This window comes from Delphinus delphis, chromosome 3 (genome assembly GCF_949987515.2).
Source record: "Delphinus delphis chromosome 3, mDelDel1.2, whole genome shotgun sequence".
Taxonomy (NCBI): domain Eukaryota; kingdom Metazoa; phylum Chordata; class Mammalia; order Artiodactyla; family Delphinidae; genus Delphinus; species Delphinus delphis.
The window spans coordinates 14,004,439-14,030,738 of record NC_082685.1 but is presented as its reverse complement, the minus strand read 5'-3'; the positions used below and the strand labels follow the sequence as shown (position 1 = coordinate 14,030,738).

The following is a 26,300-nucleotide window of genomic DNA, read 5'->3' as shown; positions in this document are numbered from 1 at the left end:
TGCGTCGCGGGTCAGCCTGGCTGGGGACCCTGCGCTGCGCCGAGGGGCGGGGACCCTGGCCGAGGGGCGGAGCGGCGCGTGCGCACAAGGGCGCCGCGGGAAGTTGGAAATCGGCAGGTCGGGCAGCTGGTCTGGGGGACCGCCGGGGCATGGGCTCGGCGACAGTCCTGGCGCGGCGGCTGCAGGCGGCGCTGCGGAAGGAGGAGTTGCGGTGAGGGTAGGGCACGGGGTGGGTGGGCCAGGGGTAGGGGGCGAGTGTCGCGGTCCACTCTGACCCTCTGTCCTTAGGGCAGTGGAGGAGCTGCTGCGCCGTGGTGCTGACCCCAACCTGGTGCTTGAGGATGGCGCGGCGGCCATGCACCTGGCGGCCAGAGCCCAGCGCCCGCGGAGTCTGTGTTGCCTCGAGGCCCTGCTGCGCCGAGGCGGGGACCCCAACACTCGGTGAGGCAGGGTCTGGGCTCCGGGCAGCTTTTCCGCGGAGAGGGGTCTCCCGAGTCCGAGGGAAAGACCTGGGAGTCCTGGAGAGGGCGTCCCACGGTTCAAGGATGCGGACTCAATGCCCGGGGGCGGAGCTTGGGGAATCTGGGGAAGGATCTTGAGGGTCCAAGGGCAGAGGCAGGGTACCAGACCGAGGGTGGGGTATGAGGTTGCGCTGAGGCCAAATGGGGATCAAAGGTTCGGATCTGGTGGTAGGCGCTCTAGAGTCAGAGAGCAGAGGTTTGGGTCCTGGCCCGAGGGCGCAGGATCTAGGTTCCAAGTGTGGTGTCTCAGGCTGAAGGGCGGAAATGGGGGTGCTGAGAGCCAAGGCCTCGTGCGGGGGGTGGGAGGATGGGGGCGGAGATCGAGTTCCCTCCTCCACTGACCCCTCCTCCTCTCCTGCCCCAGATCGGCCGAGGCGCTGACGCCGCTGCACGTGGCCGCTGCCTGGGGCTGTCGCCGCGGCCTGGAGCTGCTGCTGAGCCAGGGAGCGGACCCCGCGCTGCGCGACCAGGTGGGGGTCCCAGCGCTGTTTGTAGCAGGGCAAACCCGGAGGGAGGGAAAGAGGAAGGAAGGGAGGAAGAGAGGGAGGGAAGAGGGCGCCCCCTGCTGACCGCGCCCATGTAGGACGGACTCCGGCCTGTGGACCTGGCCGAGCAGCAGGGGCACCAGAACTGTGTGCGTGTCCTTCGGGAGCTGGAGGCTCGGACCAGGACCCCAACACGGACCCGGGCAGACCCCCAGGAGCCAGAGCCCGAGCCCAAGCCTGGCAGTGAGTGGTGCCTGTGCGGCTGGGGGTGCTTAGCCTCTGATCTAGCTTTGCGGGTCTCTGTGTGTGACATCCACGCTCTCCCACTGTTTCTGTTTCACGACTAAGGTCTCTGGTCCGTCTCTCTGCCTCCGACTCTGTCCTTCCTCTTTGCGATTGCAGCCGCCTCTTTCTGTCTGATCTGACTTCCATCTTTGTCTCTCACTTCCTCCTCCCCTCCTCTCTGACTCCCACTCTTATCCCCTGCTCCAGGCCCAGGCCCTTGGGGAAAGGGGCTGAATATCAGCCCCTCTGGACCTCCCAGTGTGACACTGGACTCCACAACACTGGGCAGAGGTGATGACAAGGACATGAGCCTGGAGGCTGGCCCTGGACCCCCCAGCCTCCTTGCCCACCCTGAGATTGCTGGCACAGATGGCAGCTTGGAGTCCCCCCTAGGATGCTGGGACTGCAGCTCAGTTGCCTCCTTTGTCACCGCAGTTGAGGCCTCTGGAGCTGAGGACCCAACTGCCCACATGTCCCCCTGGGCTGGTGTCCGACCGTCCCAGAGGGTGCCAAGATCTTCGGGTACCCCACAGCAGGAACATCAAGCCCTCGTGGAGGACAGGGAGGCAGAACTAAATGCCCGTCTGCAGGCCCTGACTCTGACCTTGCCAGATGCCTCCCCCTCCCCCAAGTTCTTCCCAGAGAGGAGCCCAGCCCATAGTGCCCCTTGGGAACCACTGCCTGGACCCTCTGACTTCCACATCCCAAAAGATGACCAGTTGTCCCTCGACAGTGATGTGGCTGCCCTCTGGCTGACAGAGGATGAGGCGAGCGCCACAGGTGGCAGGGACCCCATCACCTCTTGCCAGTGCCCACCGGACCCCACCATGTCTGACCTGGAGCTGCTGCAAGGGCTCCGGGCACTTGGCAAGAGCCGTGGTCCCATCACGTCCTTCACCCGGCCATACTACCTCCAACCACTAGAAGAAGCCCAGGCTGCTCGTGGTTAGTATCCAGAGTCCAAGGAGCCTCCAGGAGTCCTCGGAGACCCGTGGCTCTCAGTGCAACCTACTTCTCCCTTCATCTCTGGGAACCATCCTTTCCTTTGTCTCTCTTGACTCAGTTTCCCCTCCCAGGCCTAGAATTCTCAGGGCACAGCCCAGAGCTGGCCAAAGCCCTGCGGACCGGCCGTATCCCAGATGCCCAGGCAGATGAGGATGCACTTGCCAAGCAGTTTGAGCGGCCAGAACCCACCAGACGGTGGCGGGAGGGGGTCATGAAGTCCAGCTTCACATATCTGCTGCTGGACCCCAGGTACCTGGAACAGGAATGACTCAGAAGTGGGAACTGGAAAATTCTGAGATTGGTTCTTATCTGCTGTGTGTCCTTAGGAAGGAAACTGGCCCTCTCTGGTCATCAGCTTCTTTATCTATAAAAGGCAGTTGGATCCAATTCAAGCTGCTGAGTGTCCTTGGCGAACAGCCACCCACCCTGCCTTTTATAAAATAGGGGTCACTGGGCGTGGGTTGCTCTGTCTTTAAAGACTGCCTCTGGGGCGACTCTCGTCACTTTTCCTTCTCTGAGCCACCTACTTCATCTAGGAAGACTCAGAACCTTCCAGCCCGAGCCTTCTCACTGACCCTGGCTGAATGCCTTCGGATTTTTGTCCATGCCATCTTCTATGTGGGCAAGGGAACACGGACCCGGCCGAATGTCCACCTCTGGAAGGCCCTTAGCCACCGAGGGTGGCCAGGAAAACAGGTGTGAGGATAAGGACCAGGTTCATGGCAGGGGTGGCACAGTTGCGGGCAGGTAGAGGAAGGAGGGAGTTGGGGGGCAGACCTCTGACCCTGCCCTGGCTCCCCCCAGGCCTGCCCCAAGGTGCGCCAGATCTTAGACATCTGGGCCAGTGGTCGCGGTGTTGTCTCCCTGCATTGCTTCCAGCATGTGGTTGCTGTGGAGGCTTACACTCGAGAAGCATGTCTTGTGGATGCTCTAGGTAGGTGCCTGGCTTGTGGGGTCGGGGGGGGGGTGGTCACATGAAGGGCACTTGATCTACCGATTCCCTCACCCCTTGCCCCTCAGGGCTGTTCATTCATTCAATGAGCAATTATTGAGCACCAATGATGTACCTGCACATGCACAGATTTTGCTCCATTGGTTTATCCCTGCTCGAGGGCAGTACCCAGTGGGTTTACTGGCACGTACTTCTGCCTGGGGTTCCTGGAGGCTGCTTTTGTGACCTTACTCCTAATCTCCCCAGGGATCCAGACGCTGACCAACCAGAAGCAAGGACACTGCTATGGAGTGGTGGCCAGCTGGCCACCCACCCGGCGCCGCCGCTTGGGGGTGCATCTGCTGCACCGTGCCCTCCTTGTCTTCCTGGCTGAGGGTGAGCGAGAGCTATGGCCCCAGGACATCCAGGCCCGTGGCTGAGCACTGGGGAATTGGCCATCCAGCCTAGGTCGAGATCAGGGTGTTTGAATGTTCCAGCTGCCCCGCGCTGAGAGCAGCCCCCCATCTCCAGCTCCAGAAGGCTGGTGGGGGAGCAGCAGGACAATCTCTCCCTCGGGCTGAGGGAGGATTTTATTACAGATGGAACTGCTGGATAGGTAGTGAGCTCCCTGTCATGGGTGGAGAATAAGGGGATGTGGGAGGAGAACAAGTAGACCAGAAGGTTCTTTGGAACACTCTGGTGCTTTGAAATATGCCAGTGCTTTGGCAGTTTGGTCCTGTTTGGGCAAACAGAGTCCATTTTTATCTCCCTGACACAGGGGACCCACAATGTAGGCTGGGCTGGGGGCTTCCTCAGCCACATGAAGGGAATCTGCCCAGCTCAAGAGTTAGGTTTCGCTGCTTCCCAGCTGTGGGACCTTGGACCAGCAAGTTCTCTGTCTGAGCCTCACTGTCCTCAGTTGTACACAATGGGGAAAGTGCGAGGTTCTACCTCAGGGGGTCACTGAGGAAATCAGATTAAACCGTCATGGGGTAAAGTGTTCGGCTCAGAGCCCTACTGAGCCAGAGGCAGCCCTGCAGGCGGAAATTCTCTGGGGGAAGGCGGCGGGTGTCGGGATGTTCTCGAGGTACCGGGGATGTTCTCGAGGTACCGACTTGTGTATTGAGGGGTGGGCAGAGCTGGGGAGGTCATCGCGGTGTGGGTGTGAGACACCAGCTCTCCTTGGCATCACTGTGTGACTGGAGCCTCCTGGTGTTGCTTCTCTGAACCTGTTTCTTCCACTATAAAATGGGATCACTAACCCCATCACTAACCTCTTTGCTCTTTATGCAAAAAGCTTCAGTAAGTGCCAAGCCACTATCCTGGTGAGGTGGTGGCAGGATCACTTAAATTTTCCAGAACTTGCTTCTTCAAAGCAGTCCAGTGGGTTTAGGGACTTGGTGAGATCCGCTGCCTCATTGGGTTCGTCACCTGCCTGTCATCGTGGCTCAGAGAACCAGGTCCTGCAGGGGGCGGGCTAAGGTTCCACCTGCCTCCTGGCCTCCACTACTGAGCCCCTGGCTACTCTGGCTGCTATGGTAATTAGGGTTCCTGCCTCTGGAGTGGGCCTGGGCTCTACCATTTTAACTGAGCTGAAGAAACCTCACTCCGAGCTTCCCTTTCCTCATGTGTAAGACAAGTAATTCTCCCAGACACCAAATAGGTGCTTGATAAAGTGGTAGCAATTAAAACAGCATGCTGGGACTTCCCTGGTGGCGCGGTGGTTAAGAATCCGCCTGCCAATGCAGGGGCCACGGGGTCAAGCCCTGGCCCGGGATAGGAAGATCCCACACGCCGCAGAGCAACTAAGCCCGTTCGCCACAGCTACTGAGCCTGCGCTCTAGAGCCCGCGAGCCACAACTACTGAGCCTGCGCTCTAGAGTCCGTGAGCCACAACTACCGAAGCCCGCATGCCTAAGAGCCCGTGCTCCACAACAAAAGAAGCCACCACAATGAGGAACCTTCACACCGCAACGAAGAGCAGCCCCCGCTTGCCGCAACTAGATAAAGCTCGTGTGCAGCAACGAAGACCCAATGCAGCCAAAAATAAATAAATAAATTTATTTAAAAAAAAAAAAAACCAAACAGCATGCCATCTCCCAAGAATACACAAACAGAAAGAATCCAGAGACATCCCTCCCCCCGCCAAAAAAAGAGGCCCAGAAGAGGTGGGATTTGTCTAAAACACAGGGTATCCCAACCTTAGCCCTACTGACTTTTGAGACCAAGTTACTCCTTGCAGTGGGGGCCGGGGGCCGTCCTGTGTACTGTAGGGTGTCGGGCAGCATTCCTGTACTCCACCCACAAGATTCCAGGTGCACCTCCCCCTCCAGTTGTGACAATCAAACGTATCTCCAGAATTTGTCAACCAACAGCAATGCCCCTGTAAGAACCCCTTTAAATTAAAGGTGGGTTCACAAACCAGTGGGGAAAGGACCAAAGGTGCAGCAACTGAGGGGACAAATCTCCCACTGGACACACAAACCATGGGTAAACCTAGATATACATACATTAGAATAAAATATAGAGGACCAAGAGCACAGCCATGGAGCAGGGAAATCCAGAGAAATCTGGATTCAAAAAAAAAAGATTCGAAATAAAAATCATCATGACAAAAGCCACTCAAAACCAAGTTATAAGATAAAATGGGACAGTAAGAGGTACTAACTTGCTGTGTGGTGTGGAGTGAAGGGGATTCAATGAACCTATGGGTGTCAGGCACTCAGCACAGGGCTTTGCATACAGCCGACACAATTATGGCTACTGGAATCAGATGCAACCGTCCTCGGATCCTCACCTCAACTTCAGCATCGACCTCAGTTGGTTCTCCTTCTCCCCTCCAGGGACGGGCAGCTCACCCCCTATCCGCCTTCTGCTCCGGAAATACTGCCCAAGTAGCCCCTGCATTTTGAGGAGGGAGGGGAACTCGGGAAACAAGCCTGAACGGCCGACATCCTCAAGTCTCTGTGGGCCAGCCCTGAAGGGGAGGCACTCGACTCAGTTCAGTCTGCACTTGGGGAAACTGAGGCTCAGGGCGGCCCCGCGCTTCGGTCACCCAACACAGGCCTGGAGGCTCAGATTGTCACTTTTTATTGAGTTACAAGTTGAGATGTGCGGGTTCGGTGGTGCCAGCCCCTCCCAAACCCTCCCTCCTTGGGCCACAATAGCTCCCAGTGCCGAGGAATGGGGGGTGGTAAGGGGTCTCGGGCATTGGGGCGGGGTCTCGAAGGTCCCTGCGGGGCTCGTGGGTCCCAGGATCAAGCACGGCGAACACGGAAGACAGAGAGCGGGGTGGTGGCCTGCCTCGGCCCTGGCGTTTTGGGGTAGGGGGCTTCTGTACAAGGTCATCCTCCACGGGGGTCCCGGCTATGGCCCCGAAAAACCGATGGGTCCCGCAGGACTAGCAGAGAGCGGTGTGTCCACCTGGCTCCCACGAACGCCACGTCCTGCCCAGCCGGCCTGGGGGGCGTCTCTCTGACCTGACCCCGCCCACTGGAGCGAACGGCCCGCCCAGGTGGTCCTCGCGGGCGGCAGACCCAACTCCGGCTCCGGGCCCCTCCTCAGGCTCCTCGGCTCACTAAGCGCTACCCTGCCAGCTCAGCGGCTACTTCTTTTCCTCTGGGGGCGTGGGCAGGGGCTCGGGCAGGGCCTTGGGCGAGGGCTCGGGCTCCCAGAGCAGGAATTCGTGGAGCAGCGTGTTGACCGTTTCCGGACACTCCAGCATCACCATGTGGCTGCCTTCATCGATGAGCTTCAGGAAGGCCAGGAGCAGGATCTGTGGAGGACGCGGGCTCAGGGCAGGCAGAGACAGGCCGACGGAGCTCGGGGCCAGGCTGCCCTGGGACTCCCCCCGCCCCCCCCATCTATGCATGGCCTCCAGCATCAGGAAGTCCTTCTTGCAATCTACCCTATATTCCTCCACTTCCACCCAAGGGGGATCTGGAAGATGGCCTGTCACCCTGCTGGAGCCCAACTGGATATTCATTCATTCGCCGTTTATTAAGTGCCTACAATATGTCCAGAGCAGGATTTCTCAACCCGGGCACTAATGCCATTTGGGGTGGGATCATTCTCTGGGATGGGGACTGTTCCGTGCACTGTAGGATGTCGAGCAGCATCCCTGGCTTCGATCCACTAGATGCCAGTGATAGCATCCCACTCCCCCGCCACAGTGTGACAATTTAAAATCTCTCCAGGGACTTCCCTGGTGACGCAGTGGTTAAGAATCTGCGTGCCAATGCAGGGGATACAGGCTCGAGCCCTGATCCGGGAAGATCCCACATGCCGTAGAGCAACTAAGCCAGTGCGCCCCAACTACTGAGCCTGTGCTCTAGAGCCCGCGAGCCGCAACTACTGAGCTTGCGGTGTAGAGCCCTGGAGCCACAACTACTGAAGCCCACCTGCCTAGAGCCTATGCTCCGCAACAAGAAGCCACCACGATGAGAAGCCTGCGCACTGCAACGAAGACCCAACGCAGCCAAAAATAAAAAATATAAATAAATTAAAAAAAAAAATCTCTCCAGACGTTGCCAAATGTCTCTTGGGGGCAAAGTCACCTCGGTGAGAAATCACTGACAGATGGAGAGTCTCTCATGCTAAGGTAGGGTTTCTCAACCTCCACATGACAGACACTTGGCGCGGGATCATTTTCTGCGGTGGGGATGTCCTGCTCATTGTAGGTTACTGGGCAACATCCTTGGCCTCCACCCACCAGATGCCAGAGCACCTCCCTCCCCTACAGTTATGACAACCAGAAAAGTCTGCAGACATTTCCAAGTGTCCCCTGTGGGGCAGAATCATCCCTGGTTAAGAACCACTGGCCCAGAGCTATTCTTAGCCCTAAGGATCTCAAGACCCTTTCTGGGGAATCTGATCTAAAGATCCCCAGCTCACCCTTGAAGAATTATGTAGCCCATCACAAATCCCAACTGTGAAGAGTGCCTTTTTTTTTTTTTTTTTTTTTTGCCATGCTGCCTGGCATGTGGGATCCTAGTTCGCTCACCATAGATCAAACCTGTGCCCCCTGCAGTGGAAGCATGGAGCCCTAACCACTGGACCGCCAGGGAAATCCCATGAAGACTGACTTTTAATGTGCAGTGGGGACAGCACATAAACCTACCACCTGTTCAAGGCAGCCCCACTTTCTGGATTCCACCTTTGACTCTCCATCTAAGCTCTGACGTCCCTGGGGCTGGAGCACAAGGCAGAGTCCCCCTGGACTGTGCAAGGGGGATCTGAAGGGTGTGGTGGCCATACCTCAGCCATGCGCTGGTCTTCCTCCACCGGCACAAACTTGTCGTGCATGCCATGGACGAGCAGGACGGGCACGGTGAGCTCGGCATGGTAGACCTCATCGCCCTCGGGCCAGTACTGGCCACTCATCATGGCCCGAAGCACAAAGGAAGACACATTGAACGCATTGCCCTCCTTCAGCAGCTGCTTCTCTTTGGCCCCTTGGCGGGCGAAGCCAGCCCTGGGGGTGGGGAGGCACTGTTGGAGCCCTCATGACAGCTCAGCCACCAGGGGTGCCCCCCTGCCAGCCCCAGCCATATAGCTTCCCCTCCCATCCACCCTGGGGAGATGCCAGGGCAGGGCCAGGTCACTCACTTGAGGAAGCTCCAAGCCAGACAGGGTGACAGGCAGTGCAGGACGCACGTGGGCATGTTGAAGATGGAGCAGAAGCTGGGCTCCAGTGCCGTAGGGCCCCCGCCGTTGATCATGATCATCTTGTGCACCAGATCTGGGTACTCATGAGCCAGGAACGTGCAGAAGGAGACACTGCCCCATGGATGGATGGTGGGGAGGGTTGAAGGGCAGTGGTCAGCAGGATACAAGCAGTGAAGGGGTTAATGCCCTCCCCTCACCCAGAGGCATATACTTGAAGGCCAAGATTCTTCCCCTGGGGTTCATGGGCACCAAATGGGGGTGAGGGATGGGTGGGGCATCTCGAATGCCCTGAAATTGAGAGACTGTGTGTGTGTGTGTGTGTGTTGAGGGTGGATTTTTTTTCTTTTGGAGAAAGGATCCAAATACACAACTTTTATCAGATCCTCAAAGTCATCATAACCCCCAAAGGAGTAAGAATTACTTATTGCCAAGTGTTAGGAAAGCTATTTGATTAAACCAACCCTTTGGCTTCTCAGAGAACGTCCCTGTTTCCAGCGTATCCCTTCCCTTTAAGGATCTTCTCTCATTGGCCCCTGGGTGTGACACATCTGCCTGCCTTATGCAAGGTGGAAGGGTGCAGGTACCTCTCCTCATTCACCCTAAAGCAGAGTTTGTTTTGCAAACTATGGCCTGTGGGCTAGCTGCTTGTTTTTGTAAACTTAAGTTTACAATCTTGTAAACGTGTAAAACATTTTATAAATAAAGATTTATTAGAATAAAACCATGCCCATTTGTTTACAATTATGTCTGCTTTCTTTCTACAACAGTAGACATGTGAAGTTTCAACAGAGATCAACCATTATGGCCTGCAAACCTAAAATATTTACTATTTGGCTCTTTAAGAAAAAGTTTGCCAACCTTGCTGAAAAGAGGGACAAGATACAAGCAGGAGTCAGGTGGACTTGACTGTCCCAGTGACTCACTGTGTGCCCTTGGGCAAATTGCTTAACCTCTCTGGGCTACCATCTCCACATTTGTGACATAGTAACTGTGCGGACCTCACAGCATTGTTATGGGGTCACAGGAATTTCCACAGGTGGGTGCTCATTTAATTGAAGGAATCATTCAGCATAAGCATCCACTTTGAGGTATGTTTCCATATAAGCAAATAGGAGCTATGCTATTTCCCAGTCTGGCTTCCTTTCTTTTGGAAACTTATGTAACATTTCCTTTTCTTGTCTAGTTGCATGGGCTACAACTGCTAAAACAGTGGTTCTCAACCTGGCTGGCTGATCAGATCCTGCCTTTCCTCCTGGGTAAAGGACAGAATGGTACCACTTGGCAGTGATCGGGCACCCAGGCCCAGAGCCTTCCATGGCGTGGGCTCTCATCTAAATGCTAGGTGGTATTATCTGTCACCCCTTTAAGGAAGAATGAATTATAGCAACCTGTGCCCTTGTAAACAAAAATTATGGGATTCCAATTAGTCTTTCCTTGGAGCCCTTGGGGTCTCCAGAGCAACCAATTTTTGAACTTAGTTGAAGACAATGGTTCTCAGCTAGGGGTGATTCTGCCTACCAGAGGACCCTTGGTACTATCTGAAGGCATTTTTGATTGTCATGATCATCACTAGACCATTGTGCTAGTGGCATCTAATCGGCAGAGGTCAGGGACGCTGCTAAACATCCTACAGTGCACAAGAAAGCCCCTCACAGAAAAGAATTACCTGACCCAAAATGTCAATAGTTCAGGGATTGAGATACTGCTTTAAAAAATTGTGAAACAATAGCATTGGTGGCAGGAATCCCTGTTTTGTTGCAGATGTTAGCGGGATTTTTCAAGAAGGGAAATCTTTCAAGAAGTATTTTGTGAGTGGGAGTCCAGTTCCTGCCAGTATCCACCCTTCACCCTCATCCCCACCCCAGTGTTGGCTCACCCGTAAGAATGCCCAATGAGCACGTTTCGCTTCTTGGCATAGCGCTTGAAGATGGCACGCATGTCCTCTGCCAGTGCATAGAAGGTGTAGGCGGCGGCCACCTGGGGCGCTGAGCTGGCCCCGTGGCCAGCCAGGTCGGGCGCCACCACCTCGTAGCCCAGGCGCACAAAGAAGTCCAGCTGTTCCTTCCAGATGGCCAGGGAACCGCCGACACCGTGGATGAAAAAGAGCACCACATCGGCCTGGGCGCCCTTGCAGCTGGTGATGCGCTTCTCACAGTCAATGTGGATGGTCCGCTTGGGGCGTCGGGCTCGCCGCCGTCGTCCACCACTGCCACTCCCAGCACTGCCTGGGCCCGAGCGGGTATCGCTGCCCGCTGGGTCAGCCAGCTCTACCTCGAGGGCGGCTGGTGGCTCCCCAGAGCCGTTCTGCCCGTGCAGGAGGTCAGCTCGTGGTGCCCGGCCCAGGTTCTCCACCAGTAACCGCCCATTGCGGTACACGGTGATTCTGCGCTGGCAGTGGACCAAGCCAGATTGGTCCCCCTGGGCGGCGTCTGACAGTGGTGGAGGTGGGGTGGGGAGCGGAGCAGGTCCAGCATGCTTCACCCGCAGCACGCGGCCAGGCTTGACCTCCACAAAGGTGTAGCCATCACTGGACTCCACACTCTCCAGAGGCCCCACAGCATTGGGTGGCGCGCCCAGCAGGCAGCAAAAGATCCCATCAGTCACCCCGGTGAGCATGGTGTGTCCTGTGAGTGGGGTTGTGACAGCCAGGTCAGAGGCCATCTAAACAGGGAGCTTTCCACTCCCATAGCACCCACTCCCCACACCTGGGTCAGGTGAGTTGCACTGCGAGGCCCCATCTAGGCTCCAGTTTGGGGGTGGCCAGAACCAGCCACGCACTGAGATGTTTTGTCTGGTCAGTGCCTGTGTGGCGTTCGGCCACCCTTCTGGGCCAGCCTAGTCTATCCTAGAGAGAAGGTCGTGGCTGACACCAAGAGGCATTCACTGGGGGTGGCTTCCCAGAGGAGGGAACGTTGTGGCAGATGTGGCCCATCCTTGAGGACCCTCCAGCTCAGGTTTATAGCAGTAATGCCTTCCTAAACCCACTCATTCATTCGTCCATTCATTCATGCACTGTTTCCTTAATTCACTTTCACTAAACCAGCATACCCTGAGGGCTCCAAAGGCATCTAAAAATGCGCAGATCCCAAAGAGACCCCATCCCAGGCCTCTAAACCTGGCTTCTGAAAGGTGAGACCCTGGGAGAGGGGTTTCAGGACTGAGCTCCAGAAGCCCTTGCCCAACTCCCCAAGACCACGAGTGCAATGGGTCTGTTTCACAGACCTACAAGCTGAGGCTCAGACACTCTGGGAAGAAGATGCTCTGTCCCCACTGTTCAGTACCTTGGGTTCTGGGGAATCTGGCACACAGCCCCCAGTGGTGGAGATGAGGATGGAGAAGGTAAAGCCCTGGCTGGGGGCCTCCAGGCCTCCATCCCGCTCCATGAGGGCTCCACGGCCCTCACTCCGTGTCCATGGCAACTGCAGGCAGTTACATAACTCGAGGGGGATACCCGCGCAGCGCACCCCCATTGTTCAGGCCCTGGTGGTGGGACCAACCCCTCCCCGTCCCCATCCTGGGCTCCGCGGGGATAATGAACGTCGAACACCCGTCCTGCAGTGGCCCGTACTTGCTGAGGAAGGGGAAGCAGGCCGCGCCCCCCACCTCCGGCGGGGTTCCAACCCGGGATTGCCAAAGGGGGCGCAGATGCGCCACGCCAGACCCCCTCCACAGAGCCAGGCCCCCGCCTCCTGGGTGCCTGTCAACCCTGCGGCGGGGGTCGAGGCCACTGGGGCTCCGCGGCTTCCTAAGGGCTTTGTGGACACCCCCCATCCAAAGTGAAAGACCCAGGGGCCTCAGTGTCCCCTTCCCACGGCCCGGTCCCTGCTCACCTCATCGAGGGCCCTGGGGCCCGGGGCAGGGCAAAGGGGTCCCGGGCGGAGAAGCCGGCGTCCGCCTGCGGGCGCCGTTTACATGGTGGCGCGGGGTCGGGCCGGGCGCGTTTACGCGGGCGGGCGCGGGCCCAGGGCGGTCAGTGCGGGGACATCCCGCTACCGCCTAGCGAGACGGCCCTTTAAGTGTCTCCCCCGGGGGGGGGGCGGGACCGTGCACCGACTGACTGGAGCCTTGGCCAATAGCAGCTGCATAATGACCTGGCCTAGTTAGACTGCCAATCAGAGGCGGCAACTCCGGGATGAGGGCGGGCTCTTGGGGCAACGACCCCGCCTCCCTCAAGGTTTACGGAGGTGGAGGGAGGGATTGGGCCTGGTTAACCGCCAAGAAGGGGTCGCATCCTGAGGTCTTCCGGGCCCCTCCTCGCCGCAAAGAGGATCTCCTCGGCTAGCCTCTGCCTCCGAACTGCCCTGTCCCCTCCAAACGGAGCCCCCATGCCCCTCTCTCTGTGCTGACCTTTCCGTTCTACAGTCTCCCAGATCTTTGCAATTTCAGGTGGGGAAACTGAGGCTCATAAATGGCACAAGGTCACAAGGCAAGCTGGGGGGCAGAGATGGGACTTGGAACCACGGCTGTGTGATTCCAAGTTCTGCAAATTGTTATTCGTTAAACCATTAAACAGATATCTTGGAGCTATCGGTAATTAAGGAATTGGAGTTTTACAAATAGGCCAATTTAACTGGTGACCCTGGTCCCAGCTGGAGCCAGAAAGCCCACAGTTCAAATCCAGCCTCTACCCTTTGCTGATATGTGACCTTGGGCAAGTCCTTTCCCTGAGACTCCATTTATTTCTCTATGGAATTAATTCTCTCATGAGTTTGCTCAGCAGGGAAAGTGCTCCATACATTATTGGCATTATTATTATACTGCTGTAGTATTGTAGTGGTTTGCTAAATGATGGTGCAGGTAGGATGGGCTTCAGAGAACAAGGGGTTAATCATCCCTTCCCCACTCCTATCCCCTGGAATTTGCTGCCAGAGCTGGGTTAGGTCCAGCCGCCCACTCTTGCCTACTCAGGTGCTCCTGGGAGACTACAGTTTATTAATGCAGAAAAAACTCCCCTCCCCCTCCCCAGGCTGGGAGATACTGGGGTGCCTGCAGGGACTCAGCTGCAAGCCTGGCCCTTGAGTGCGCCCTGGGCTTCAGGGAGAGTCTGGGGAGAGCTGTGTGGGGGCAGTGTTGGGCCAGAGGGAGGGATAGGATTGGGGGAAAGGAGAGTATCTGAGGAGGATTTTAAAAAGATGACTAGGGGAGCACCAGGCAGAGGAGGTTGTAGCTGAAATTTAGGGTGTGTGTGTATGGCGAGAGCGGGCTTCAAATGCCTGCCAGATATTTTCCCTGGGGCAATGGGGAGCCGTAGAGGGTGTGTAAGAAGGGAAAGGGCTCAGATATGAGTATTAGAAAAATAGGGCCTGAATGGGGGCACCGCCAAGGGTAAGCCTGCAACCGTTGAGTTCTGCAGATTGAGAAACTGAATGACCACCCCAAGGACATCCAGCCAACACCAACTCAGACTTCTGGGCTCCCCGCCAAGGGGCGGAGACTTGGCTGGGGCTAAGGGAAAGCTGCCAGCCGTGTGCCGTCTGCCTGGCTCCCAATGGGGGTGGGAAATTCAACCAGCCGTTTCCTGAGGCTGCCACCAGCTGCGCCACCGTCACTCCAGGGTACCCTCTGTAGAGCTACAGGAGAAGGAACTACAACTCCCAGCAGACCCAGGGACATAATGTCTTGTACGCACGCGCATGCGGAGGAGGCGCCGTTCGCCTGTCACCTGCTGGTCCACAAGAAGAACTACACTCTCCTGTGGGCCCTGACGCTCACGCCTAAGATGCGGTGCGCCTACGTAGAACTACAACTCCCGCGGCAATGAGGACTCCGCCTAGAAGAAACTACATTTCCCAGAAGTCCTCGTCCCGCAGCTACGGAACCTATGGGCTTTGAAATAGTTGCCACCGGACGGCGTGCCGGCGGTGGACATGGCTTTCTCGACCAGATCGGTGGGGCGCCTGTTGGGGCCAGTCAGTAGGTCAGCGGCGCTTTTGGGTGGCAGGTGAGTCCTCAGGGGGACCCCTTCCCAAATCTGGGAGTAAGGGTGGCGTCGGGGACTGGCCCCAGCTGTTTACCAACCACATGACCTTCCAATGCCTTGAGAACTCCTCGAGCGCCTTTATGCTGCCAGGCTCCCTCTGGCATTGATCGGGAAACCCAAGCTCGGAGAGGTCAGAAGTCACACAGCGCCCCCTCTAATCTTCCCCGGCAGGTGGCTCCAGCCCCGGGCATGGCTGGGGCTCCCCGACGCCTGGGGACTCCCCGCCGTGCAGCAGACCCGGGGCAAGGCGCGCGGGAACGAGTATCAGCCGAGCAACATCAAGCGCAAAAACAAGCATGGTTGGATCCGGCGCTTGAGCAAGCCAAGCGGCGTCCAGGTCATTCTTCGCCGCATGCACAAGGGTCGAAAATCATTGAGCCACTGAGCAGTGCGACGCTGCCCGCTGGAACCCCCCCCCCCCCCATTAAAGCATTTTTCCTCGCTGACGACTGGGACTCGGACGGACATGAATTCTCAGATTTCGGGGTTGGCCCAGGGGAAGAATTGTGGGATTGGACTGGAAGAGGGAGTGGGAAGTCAGACCTTGCCAAGTGCCTTTTTACGCTTTTGAATTAGGAAGAATTTCGAACATGTGCATCAGTCCACAGAATGGTACAGTGAACGCCCTTGTAACCCGGTACACAGCTCTACCCACAACCTATCCTGCCCTCTCCTGAGGTGCAAATCTCGGGCAGCAGGTTATTTCTTCTGTAAATATTTCAGAACTCACTTCTCTAAGATAATGGCCCTTTAATACGTATTCACAAAGCTTTTCAAAGCTAAAAAAAAAGGCCAACAATTCCTTCATGTCATTAAAAATCTAATAAATGTTCAAATTTTCACTTGTCTTATAAAATGTCAATTCTCACAGTTCTAGGAAGGCTTGTGGAGAGGTGGGAGGGGTTTGAATCCTCCACCTGCCCCTTGGGGATGGGCTCTGTGACCTTGAGCAAGATCTTAGCCCTCTGAGGTTCATTTGGTTCCAATAAAATGGGACTTCCCTGGCAGTACAGTGGTTATGACTCCAGGTTTCCACTGCAGGGGGCGCGGGTTCCATCCCTGGTTGGGGAATTGGGATCCTGCATGCTGCGCGGCCAAAAAAATAAAGAGGATCCATCCTTAAAATGAGATGCTTATTTCTCCTCTGCTGTGATGTTGGTGTAATAATACTTAGTAGCTTCCACTTAGTAACTTATTGAGTACTTCCTTAATAAGTTCTTGTTCTCTCCAGGCTGTCAGGCTGGTGGTCGTGGTGGGGGGGCGGTGGCTTGATTCGTACCCAGGCAGTCTGGATACAGTGGAGTCAGGGCTGGGAGGATGATTGTGAGGACTGTGGAGCCCAGAGGAGGCACTGGACTTTGCCTTGGGAAGAACGCAGTCGAGGAAGGCTTCTTAGAGAAGGTGGCAGGGTCTGGGAGAGTCCAAAGGGAGGAGGGATTGGACGGGTCAGGATAAGTGGTAGACGAAGGAGACCGGAGGGGCCCAGAATTTGGGACCGAGGAGGCGGGACTGGATCCTTGGGATACTGGGGAGCCAAGGGAAGTGTTTCAAAGATGCTGTCAGCTTAAAGATATCAAGCGGCTAGTGTGGGAGCAGTTTAGATATGCCGAAACCTAAGGTTGGGACCCCAGGGAGGAGGCTGGGAGTGTAACGGTGGGTCCCTATCCTTCCGGGGGCTGCTGTAAGAACCTCATGAACCACCATATGAAAAAGCGTAGCAAATGCTAGAGAGACCGGTGGGACCTCCGGGTGTTGCAGACTACAAATCCCAAGGGGCTTTGGGGGCGCGGCCTCCGCCCACTTCCGGATTTCGCTGCTCTTCGCTTGCAAGTCCCGGGCGGGGTTTTGCTCTCTCAACTGAACTTGACAACGAAGGGAGGCGGCGTGGCGACCAATGGCCGCGTGACTTTGCCGGATCTGGCCAATGGGAGTGCGCAAAGACCGCATAACTTGGAGGCAGGGCCAGAGGGCGGACCAACGACTGAAGGGCGGCCGCACCAGCAGTGTGGGCTGTGCCGTGGCTAGAAGTTACTGTGCGGCAGCTGCTAAGGAGGCGGCTGTGGTGGCGGTGGCGGCGGCTGAGGCGGTGGCTGAGGCGGCGACGGAGGAAACAGAAGATGGTGAGGGTGGCCGCCAGGGCCGTACTCCCCCTCCGCTCGACAAAATGGCGCCGCGGGCCCACCCACCTCCAGTAACCCCCGAGGCCCCTCACCGCCCTGGGGGGCCCGGCCCCGCCCCTCTCTCTGACCTGTCACCTTCGACCCCCCGGGACCCTGCTGTGAGCTTCTTGCTGACCCCGTCCTGGCTCCATCTCCGACCCCTGACCCTATCTAGGTTTCCAGGCCCTGACAACTCATTCATTTCCGGGTCGCGGTTCCCCCGGAAATCGCCTGGGGGGTGTGGGGATGGGGTCCCCCGAGACCCCCAACTGAGGCCTCGTCCTCCGGGCGCCAGGCCTGGGCCTTTCCTGTTCGGGAAGGTTTGGGAGGCCGGCCTGAGCGTCGGGGCGGGGAGGGGGCTTGACATCGTGACATGCGGGGCTTTATCGCCAAAGGAAGTGCGACATCGCGAACTGCCTTGGTCCCCCAGAGCCCTGACCCCACCTCCAACATTCCGGTCCCGATCAGCTCTAAGAGGGAGCGACTTCATCTCTCCAGTTATCAGGCCCTATCCCTGTTAAATGAGGGTAGCAATAGTTCAGACTTCATAGGGTTGTGATAATTTGGGGAACTGACGTCTTAAAGGGCTTGGGACAGTGAACGCTCAACAGATGAGCTGGGTGACTCGGGGATGGTGACATTCCCTCCTAGCTGTCTCCTCATCTTGAAGTGGGGATAATGACAACTTTCTGGGAGGTTAAAGTCCCCCTTGGGCCGCTCACTCATCCTGGGATTTGGGTCTGGTGGTTCTTTGGGGTTTGGGCTCTCCATCTGTGAAGTGGGACACAGCCTCACAGTTGGGCTGAAGCCCCCTTCATTCTCTCCACTCTTTGGCATCCCCAGGGCTGACAGAGGTGATGGAAGCTTTTGTCAGGGCAAGTCAAACCCCATTGTTCCTGGACTCAGGGTCCCAGCCCACAAGCCATAGTCCTTGGGATGTGGTGGGGAATAGATAAAAGACTTCTTGTCAGGAAGGATATGGGAAAGTGGTAAGTGGGTTCCTAGCACGTGGGTCCCCAAGCCTGGGTGTTGTCCTTGACTCCTCACTGCGACCTCATTGCCCACTCCCAGTTCCTAAGAGGGTTCTGTTGGCTCTGCCTCCAAAACGAATTCTGAATCTGTCCACAGCTCCCCACCTGGTCCCGGCACTGCCACCTCCTGCCTGAACACCTGCTCCAGCCTCCTCCCTGGTCTTGCCTCCATCCTGCCCCACTGGCAGTCTGTAATTCACCCAGAACCAGAGGGAGCTTTTAAAGATGTCAATCAGATAATACCACTATCTAGCTTACAAAACAGTGGGGGGGCTTCCTGTTGTAACCCCAATGAAACCCACCTCCCCCCTTCAGCTTCCAAGGTCCCTGCCCAGCTCTGGGACCTCATCTCCACCCTCTTCACCCCTCCCCGCTGTGATCTCCAGCCACAGTGGCCTTGTTTTCACATCTTCACATTCAGTCCCTGCCACCCCAGGGTCTTTGCACCTGTTACTCCTGCCTGGATTGCTCTTCCTCCTGTGAATAACATCTGCTCAGAGGGTCCCTTCCTGATTGCAGGAGGCCCCCATGCCTCCGCTCTCTGCACACCATTTCTTTCCCTCATCTTGCTTTGGTTGGGTCACTGGCAGGCTGCCCACACAGGGACTGGCACACAGATATTCAGCGAGTGTTTGCTGAGGCAATGGACAGCTTCTGGGCCCAGCTGTAGCTAGGATTTGTCTGGCTGAGGTGAGGATTTCTCCCTGTGTCTGAGGCTTGGTTTTCCTGCTTAGCTGACAGGAAGTACTGGCCATGCCCTGTCTGCATTCATTTATTCAGCACACATGCATCGATACTAACAGCTGCCCTCAGGGGTGCTCTGGGCAAAGCTCTTTCCCTGTGTTGTCTTACTGAAACCCAGAATAACCCTGGGAGGGGTCCCTCTTGTAAACCACGCTCACAACTGGGGCGGCCAGACTGGTAGGTCACCTGCCCCAGGTCACACAGCCAGGGAGGGGCCCATCCAGGATCAGTGCAGGCCTGGGGCTTCGGAACCTCTCACCACTCTGCTGCCCGGCCCCATGTTAGCCCTGTCAGGGACCCAGGGTTGAGCCAGCCCTGCCCTGCCCTCTGCCTCAGGGAAGTGGCAGTCCAGTGAGGGAACTGGATGTGTAAACAGATGACCTCGTTGGGGTATGAGCGTGCCTCTGGCAGAGGATCCCTGGTAGAGGCTTCCGGGGTGTGGGGAGAGGGAAGGGGGAGGGGGCGTTTCGAGCTGACTGGAGAGTTTGGCGGGTGTTTCCCACGTGGAGAGCAGAGGGGCATTCCTGGAGGGTGGCATGGGCTGAGGAGGTGTGTGGCAGGAGGCTGGCGTGGGCCAAGCCGAGCCAGGGCTGCGGAGGGGTTTGAGTTGGGGCAGGGAGCCCTCCTCTCCTGTAGGTCTCAGGCCTGCATCACTGCATCTGGGCAGTCCTCCCCATCCCTCAGACCAGCCAGCCTTCCCTACCCCCTCCCCCTGCTCTCATGGGCCTCACATGGCACCTCGTGGTGCCCTGTCCTCATGGCCACTCTGCATTCACTGCATGGCTTTGATCCACACCCGTGTCCCCATGCACTGGCTGTTCCCTGGGGCCAGAAGTAGGTCTGCTGTGGCTCTCCGCAGTGCCCTGGGTCCTGAGAACACCTTGCCGGATGGATGAAGCTGGCCCCATAGTCTGGGGCTGAGCTGAGGCAGGGGTCCTGGGACAGGGGAGGCAGGTTTGAGGCACTCTGAGCTGGCTCTGGGGCCGTAGGTCACCCAGATGTGAGGGCCACCTCCTGGGTGGGAGCAGGAGGCCCGTCCACGTTCCAGCTCCCCTGGCTCACCCATCCCGCTAGGCTCTTGCTGGGGCCCAGCAGAGGAGGGGTTGGGCCCCACAGGGGAGAGGACGCCTGTTTCCGCCGGCACCAGAGGGTGATGGGGGATCCCCTGAACGGCAGCTTCCCCTAGAGTGCAGTGCCTGGGTCAGGCATGGCGATTGAGCACCCGAGGGAGGGTTCACGTAGCCTGTAGGCTCTGAGCCCTCGGCTCTCAGGCAGGAAGCAGAGGCACTGGCATCACAGAACAGGAGCTTGGCCTCTGAGGTTAGGCAAACCTGGGTTCAGTCAGCTTGTTTTCTCGTTGGGGCTGGGGGACCTCAGATGAGTGTTACATGACCTTTTTGCCTCAGTTTCCTCATCTGTATGATGGGGTGACTCCAGCTTGGGAAACCCCTGGTCCTCCCCAGCTCTCCCTCTCCAGGCCTGACGACAGCGTTGCCCTCCTGCTCTGCTGGGAAGTCACTCCCTGCCCCAAGTTCTCAGCCTTCATCCCTCTTCGGGGTTCTTGTGCCTCAGTTTCCTGAGGCGGACACAGCTCCCCTTGGCCTTTATTCACCCCCATCTTGTGGCAGAGACCTGCCCTCCGCCCAGAGTCAGGGTCTTCCCCTTCCAGAGCTTTCTCCCTTCCTTGCCCAGTTGGTGCCAGAGCGTCAGAGAAAAAGAACTTTCCAAGAGTCAGAGCTGTGAATGAATCTGTCGCTGGCTCCCTGGCACCTTGCGGGCCTGAAACCTCTGGTGCCTGAACCCCTGCCCCAGGCACCGGGGGCAGGGAGGAGCCAGCCTGCTTCCTTTAGGCTTCTGGCCCTCCCCCCAGTGGGAGGCATTCTCCCCTTACAGGGCAGCCTTTGGATGTGGGGACCCCAGGAGCAGCCCTCGAACCAGCCCTGGTCCACACAGTGTTTGCTGCAAAGCTCAGCCAGTTTTAAAAGGCTGGCACTGGAACTTCCCTGGCGGGCCAGTGGTTAAGACCCTGCACTTCCAATGCAGGGGACACGGGTTCGGTCCGTGGTTGGGGAACTAAGATCCTACATGCCACATGACGCAGCCAAAAACATAAAAGAAAAAAGCTGGCACTGACACTGAAACTTGGGTTTTTGAGTTTTCTCAGGATTCGGAAGCTCGGTTGACCCCAGGCTTCGGGTCCTGTGTCCCAGCAGCCCCTGTGTCCCAGCTGCCGTTTCCCCTTCACCCAGCCTCCTGCTCCCCCACCCCCATGTATTGTCTCATGGACCCTCAGAGTTTCTTAGGGTGGACAAGTCTCCATCCCAGGCTCTATCAAAGGCGCATAAATGGAGGTGAGACCACGAGTTCAGTATTCAGCTAGCACAGAGGACGGGTGTGCAGTCGGATGGGCCCGGCTCCGGCTCCCCACCCCGCTGCTTGCTCCTGACTTGATGCAAGTGTCCTGGCCTGTTTGAGCCTCAGTTTCCCCACTCCTTGGCCTGGTGACAGGTTTATTGTGAGGACCCTGTGGGAGATCATACCCTTACTCTGGGGTTGGTTACTTTGTTCTGGTCATAAGAGTGGACACATCAGGTGGCCAGCTCAAGGGTGAGTTCTAGAAAACTTGAATGACAGAACAGAAAGAAGGAAACCGGAAGTCACCCGGTAGGTAGCCCACCCGGTCACAGGTGCTCCGGGGGTGGCCCAGCCTGCTGCCTGATTTCTCACTTACCATCTTCCCTGTCTTCTAGGCAGATTTTTTGAAAGGACTGCCTGTCTACAACAAAAGCAATTTTAGTCGATTTCATGCCGACTCTGTGTGCAAAGCCTCGGTGAGTACGTGGGCCATGAGCTGCCCTCGGGGAAAGGGCCGGGGGTGGTGTGCAGCCCCCAGGTCGGGGTCTTGCCAGAAAGAGGGGCCGAGCTTCAAACCCAGCCCCACTTGAAATCCTCACACGTCTTTTGATCTGCATTGGAGGGTGGGTGCTGAGTTGAGAGGTGAGGGGACCCCAGACCTGTCTACTCTCCTAACCCACGCCTTCCCAACCCTCCCACAGAACCGACGTCCCTCAGTCTACCTGCCCACTCGGGAGTACCCGTCCGAACAGAGTAAGTGGCCTTTGTCGTTCTGTCTCATCCCGGCTGCTGAGGGGAAGGGCCAGAGGGTAGTGCAGGAGGTGACCTGTGGGAAGCTGGGCAGCTCCCAGCCCTTGGGAGCAGCGGGAAGCCTGGCTTTCCCTGGGACCCTCCTGACGTCCACACCGGCATCCACGTCCAGCCCTGCAGGGTCCCAAGCTGGCCCTTGTCTGCTGCTTGCTGGCCCTCACCCCCACCCCTGCATCAAGTCAGGCCTCCCCTGCTGGCTCCCTGTCACAGGTCTCGAGACTCATACCATACGGTGGGGGACCCAGCCCAGGCTGGGGTGGGCAACTTGGGGAGGGGGCGGCTAGGCAGAGGGACCTGCAGGGAAAGGCCTGGAGCCTGCAGAGCAGGGGGATCTCAAGGTTATTTATTGTAGTCACGGTGTTTTCTTTCAACCGTGAAAAAATCCTGGACTCTGCTGGGTGCGTTCTGTGGTCACTGGGGCACAGCATGTGGATCTGTGCTCCTGGTCCGTCTGGGAAGACACCCACGTGACCTGGCATGCCGGGGCTCATTCCCCCGCCCGAGGGTGGAATCCGAGCTCAGCTTAGGACTCGGCCTCTCTCTGGGAAGCAGGGACCCTGTCAGGGCAGCCAGCTTGGGCTCATGGTAGTGGCCTGTGCTCAGGAGGGAGAATGCTTGGCTTCCTGAAATCTCCTCCAGGGTTGGGGGTGGTGACTTGAGTCACACAAAGGCCACCCAGGGCAGGGACAGCCCAGAGGCCAGGAAGGGGTAAGCTCGTCCTGGGAGGGCAGTGCAGGCTGGGATGGGGGCTGGGCCGCCTGCAGCCGGCTCCCCACAGCTTCTTCCTGCAACTTTATCTGTCTTTCCTTCTCAGTTATTGTGACAGAAAAAACAAACATTCTTTTGCGCTACTTACATCAGCAATGGGACAAAAAGGTAAGGCACGTGGGCTCGGGGAAGGAACACAGTGCCCAGCAGGAGGCTCTGAGAAGCGGAAGGACACCGGTGGCTGGGAGACTGGGTGTTCGAGTGGGGCCTTGAGGGCTGAATAGGCGTTTGCTAGGTGATTCAGGAGAAGGAAGAATGCTCTAGAGGAATGGCTGTGCAGAGGCCACAGGGCTCTAGTGCTCAGGGACAGGCAGGTAAGCTGTACTGAAGCCCATCTCCCCACAGTTTGTGGGGAGCATGGCCCTGGTGGCAGATAGACTTCAGTGTTGTTACTTGGAGTCTTTGTTCAATGATGAAAAGTACACACAATTAAAAATCCAGGCCCTACTAGGATGCGTAGCTGCTGTGAAAAGTCGTCGACCCCGTCCTTCCCATAAGAGGCCACCTTTCTGACAGGATATTTTTTTTTTCTTTCTTGAAAATCTGCACGTGTAGTTTTGCCGTGTGGTCAGATTGGGCCAGGTTGGAGGGGGACCCCATGATGAAGTGACTGCTCAGAAAACCCCAGCTCCTGGCCACCCCCGCCCCACAAGCCTTGATTCCCACCAGTGAGGAAAGGAGGTTTTCCCAAATCAGCATGCTTTCCTCTCTGTGGCAATTTGGGGGCTTCCCCGGGTGGCTCACGAGTGCCCTTTGCCCTCCGGCAGGGTGGATGGCTTCTCTGAGTGTCTGAGAAATGCTGTGTGGGGGTCATTGAGAGTTGTGATGACTCCTTGAAGTGCTTGTCACAGGCTGGTGTCCCCAGGGGACCATGGCTTGGTGGGGCAGGTCCAGGGGGCAGAAGGGGCTAGCCACGGGCCCTAGGTCGACTGCCCGGCTCTGTGATGTGCTGGGGCCCCAGGGCCAGCCTCAGATTTCAGGAGCTCCCCCAGCATGAAGACTCACAGCCCCTCCGCTTCCCCTGCCCCCCAGAATGCCGCCAAGAAGAGAGACCAGGAGCAAGTGGACCTCGAGGGTGAGAGCTCGGCACCCCCCCGCAAGGTCGCACGGACCGACAGCCCGGACATGCACGAGGACACTTAAGACTCACACTCCCCCACAGGCGCCTCCTGTCTTGTCTGCTCCTCGCCCGCCCGCCTTGTGTAAGCGCCCTGCCCCCCAACCCCTCCGCCGGCCCACCCACGCCCCACCGTCCACACCACTTCCAACCTCATAGGAGCCGATGTATTTATTTTCCTTGAGTTTTTATTTATGCTGTAAAATGTACCAAGCGATGGTTAAAGGGGACGTCAGACCCAGTAGTGTGATGTTGGTAGATGCTTTTAAAAACAACAATTGTTACTCACCTCCCCCCCTCCAGTTCCCCCTCCTCTCGCCTCCCAGTTCTCCTCTGGAAAACTGGAGCGTGTCTGAGAGGGTCTAGAGCCAGGCCCCTGCTGCAGCCGGCCGGCAGGGGTGGGGGCCCTTCTCCCGGCTCCCACCGGCTGGTTCGGGCCTTAAAGACTTGCCTTGTCTCGAGTTCCACCGGGACCTATTCTGTGCCCAGACCTTGCTCTGAGCATGCATAAGGGGGAGAAGTCAGCCCTTCCGGATCTTTCTCTTAAGTCATTTTATCATGGACTAGTGCGTGCTCCATGTCCACCCCAATAAAAGGATCTTTCCTACCCGACCTCGCGTCTTTGCTCGGCGTGCCTCAGCCCCAGAGGATGGAGCCACTGAGAGTCGTCCCATCATCACCAAGAGGAGCCGGAAGGGGCCCCCAGACGCTGGGGCCCCAGGACCAGCTGGATTCTCTCGTGGGCCTGCTGCGGCCATCTCGATCAGAGCCAAGACCTGCCCGGACCCGCCCCTCTACCCCAGCCGTCAAGGTGTCCTCGAGGACTGGGACACCCCAGAGAGACGGTCCGTGCTGCCAAGGATGGAGCTGTGGTGGGCCCCACGCCCATGACACTGGCGAGCAGGGCGGCACGCCCACCAGCCTCTGTGGAGACAGCCCAGGTGGCCCGGCCTCACGCCCTCAGAGAGGAGGCACGTGGAGCGCCGCGGGACGCCCAGCCCCAGTGCCCTCAGTCGGCAGGTTCCACGGCTACTCCCGGGAGCCAGCTGGACTGGGCTTGGGGCTGAGCCCGGGGACGTAGGGGGGCATTTGGGCTCCAGGCAGAAGGTTTGAGTTCCTGACCACTGGGCACAGGGCCAGGGGAATGCCGCTGCTTCCCCCGCCAGCCCTGAGTGGGAGCCAGAGTGCTGGAGCTGATGGCTGGGGTGTTGGGGGCGGTGAAGGGTTGGGCTGCGGCGTGCGTGAGGGACATGGGCTGCGGGGGGCACCTGCCCCAGGTTGTCACCGTGGAGGGCCCAGCCTGAGGCAGACTGCTCCGGCCTGAGCTGCCCCGTGTCTGCTGGGTGGAAGGCTCCTGGATTAGCTGCCCAGCTGTGGGGCCCAGCTCTGGGCGCATGTGCAGCGGTGTTCAGTTCCTGTGGTCATAAGGCAGGTGCTTAGGAAATGCAAGCTTGACTGTGGTCGTGCTGGGGAGGGCTAAATCCCTGGGGGTTCTCAGACCAGCTTGGAATCCCCAGTCCCAGGGGTTGGCCTGACCCTGGGCAGGCGCATCGTGTCGCTGTTTGTTGGTGGCAGAGTAGATGGCAGGACTTTAGTTTCAAAGGCTGTGGGGCAGGGCAGGCGCAGGCTTCAGCCTGTCCTTCCCCGAGGCTTGCCCACGCCTCCCTGGCCCCAGGTTCCCCTTTGAGGGGTTGGGTTCTGTCTCCTGCCAGTGCTGTCCACGGTGAGGGCAGGGGTCCCATGGCCTCCCTGTGGTCTCCCCAGCACAGGCCCGTCAGCCAGCCTCCACCCACCCCTCTTGCCTTTACTCTTACTCACTCTGTTCCCCCAAACACCAAACCCTGCCTTCCCACACCTCTGTGCCTTTGCACAGGCTGCTCTCCTGCCTCCAGTGAACCCTGACTTCTCTTTCATGGCCCCCCCGCAAGTGCCCCTTCCTCACACTGGCTCCCCCAGCCCTGCCTGGGGTGGGGCCCGTTGGGCCCTGAGCCTTTGTATGTGGACATACCTGAGGGTGGGAGAGGCCATGTCCATCCCTGATCAAGTGAAGGGTCCCAGCGAATAGGGTCTGACAGCTGTCCCACAGTGGGGCATCCCGGCCCTTCCCGGAAGCCACACCCCAACATGCCATCCCCTCAACATCGAGACTCAGGCACCAGGTGCCTTCCGACTTCCACACCCAAGTTCTCCCCGCAGCCCTTGACTCCTCAGATGGCAGCCTGGGAGGCGGGTGTGCCAGAAAGGGTAGCCCTGCACGACTGAGGCCGACTCAGGACGCAGGCCCAGGGCCCAAACTGCTGAGTCCTATCAGCACTTTGAGATTTCTTCCTTAGTCTAGGAGGCCGAAGATGGGGCCTGAGGCTCTGCAGCTCCTCCCAGGGGCCCCTGGGCCTGGATTTTTGGAGTTTTCCAGCCATGGCCTGGAGACCCAGTTCTTTGGAG

General features: G+C 57.9%; 4 protein-coding genes across 5 annotated transcripts; 3 read left to right on the top strand and 1 right to left on the bottom strand.

Annotated features, from left to right (window-relative positions):
• Window positions 1-123: 123 nt before the first annotated feature.
• On the top strand, window positions 124-3,667 carry ANKLE1 (ankyrin repeat and LEM domain containing 1). Its single transcript, XM_060008087.1, has 9 exons — window positions 124-211; window positions 289-441; window positions 886-991; window positions 1,105-1,256; window positions 1,533-2,236; window positions 2,368-2,545; window positions 2,833-2,992; window positions 3,101-3,230; window positions 3,495-3,667. The coding sequence occupies exons 1-9, from the start codon at window positions 150-152 to the stop codon at window positions 3,665-3,667; spliced, it is 1,818 nt and encodes a 605-aa protein (XP_059864070.1). The 5' UTR covers window positions 124-149.
• A 2,617-nt stretch (window positions 3,668-6,284) lies between these two features.
• ABHD8 (abhydrolase domain containing 8) lies at window positions 6,285-12,913 on the bottom strand. Its single transcript, XM_060008088.1, has 5 exons — window positions 12,725-12,913; window positions 10,771-11,518; window positions 8,835-9,005; window positions 8,484-8,700; window positions 6,285-7,002 (listed from the first exon to the last, which is right to left on the bottom strand). The coding sequence occupies exons 2-5, from the start codon at window positions 11,508-11,510 to the stop codon at window positions 6,832-6,834; spliced, it is 1,299 nt and encodes a 432-aa protein (XP_059864071.1). The 5' UTR covers window positions 11,511-11,518; window positions 12,725-12,913; the 3' UTR covers window positions 6,285-6,831.
• Window positions 12,914-14,669: 1,756 nt separating this feature from the next.
• On the top strand, window positions 14,670-15,716 carry MRPL34 (mitochondrial ribosomal protein L34). Its single transcript, XM_060006701.1, has 2 exons — window positions 14,670-14,835; window positions 15,046-15,716. The coding sequence occupies exons 1-2, from the start codon at window positions 14,762-14,764 to the stop codon at window positions 15,257-15,259; spliced, it is 288 nt and encodes a 95-aa protein (XP_059862684.1). The 5' UTR covers window positions 14,670-14,761; the 3' UTR covers window positions 15,260-15,716.
• Window positions 15,717-16,798: 1,082 nt separating this feature from the next.
• On the top strand, window positions 16,799-24,470 carry DDA1 (DET1 and DDB1 associated 1). Of its 2 annotated transcripts, none has more exons than XM_060008085.1 (5): window positions 16,799-16,994; window positions 21,563-21,639; window positions 21,865-21,916; window positions 22,788-22,849; window positions 23,774-24,470. In XM_060008085.1, exons 1-5 carry the CDS (start codon window positions 16,799-16,801, stop codon window positions 23,882-23,884), a joined length of 498 nt encoding a protein of 165 aa, XP_059864068.1. In that variant the 3' UTR covers window positions 23,885-24,470. The 2 variants fall into 2 exon arrangements, with proteins under 2 accessions (XP_059864068.1, XP_059864069.1); XM_060008086.1 differs by having other exon boundaries at window positions 16,865-16,994; window positions 21,559-21,639.
• The last annotated feature ends 1,830 nt before the right edge of the window (window positions 24,471-26,300 follow it).

Bases quoted from the DNA above. Each gene is read 5' to 3' on its own strand.
- ANKLE1 (XM_060008087.1), top strand. From the start codon at position 150: ATGGGCTCGGCGACAGTCCTGGCGCGGCGGCTGCAGGCGGCGCTGCGG. The intron at 212-288 runs GTGAGGGTAGGG...CTCTGTCCTTAG, and splicing joins CTGCGGAAGGAGGAGTTGCG to GGCAGTGGAGGAGCTGCTGC. The intron at 992-1,104 runs GTGGGGGTCCCA...GCGCCCATGTAG, and splicing joins ACCCCGCGCTGCGCGACCAG to GACGGACTCCGGCCTGTGGA.
- ABHD8 (XM_060008088.1), bottom strand. From the start codon at position 11,510: ATGCTCACCGGGGTGACTGATGGGATCTTTTGCTGCCTGCTGGGCGCG. The intron at 9,006-10,770 runs GTGAGCCAACAC...TCCATGGGGCAG, and splicing joins CTCATTGGGCATTCTTACGG to TGTCTCCTTCTGCACGTTCC. The intron at 8,701-8,834 runs GTGAGTGACCTG...CCCCACCCCCAG, and splicing joins CTGGCTTGGAGCTTCCTCAA to GGCTGGCTTCGCCCGCCAAG.
- MRPL34 (XM_060006701.1), top strand. From the start codon at position 14,762: ATGGCTTTCTCGACCAGATCGGTGGGGCGCCTGTTGGGGCCAGTCAGT. The intron at 14,836-15,045 runs GTGAGTCCTCAG...CTTCCCCGGCAG, and splicing joins GCGGCGCTTTTGGGTGGCAG to GTGGCTCCAGCCCCGGGCAT.
- DDA1 (XM_060008085.1), top strand. From the start codon at position 16,799: ATGGGAGTGCGCAAAGACCGCATAACTTGGAGGCAGGGCCAGAGGGCG. The intron at 16,995-21,562 runs GTGAGGGTGGCC...TCTTCTAGGCAG, and splicing joins GACGGAGGAAACAGAAGATG to ATTTTTTGAAAGGACTGCCT. The intron at 21,917-22,787 runs GTAAGTGGCCTT...TTTCCTTCTCAG, and splicing joins GGAGTACCCGTCCGAACAGA to TTATTGTGACAGAAAAAACA.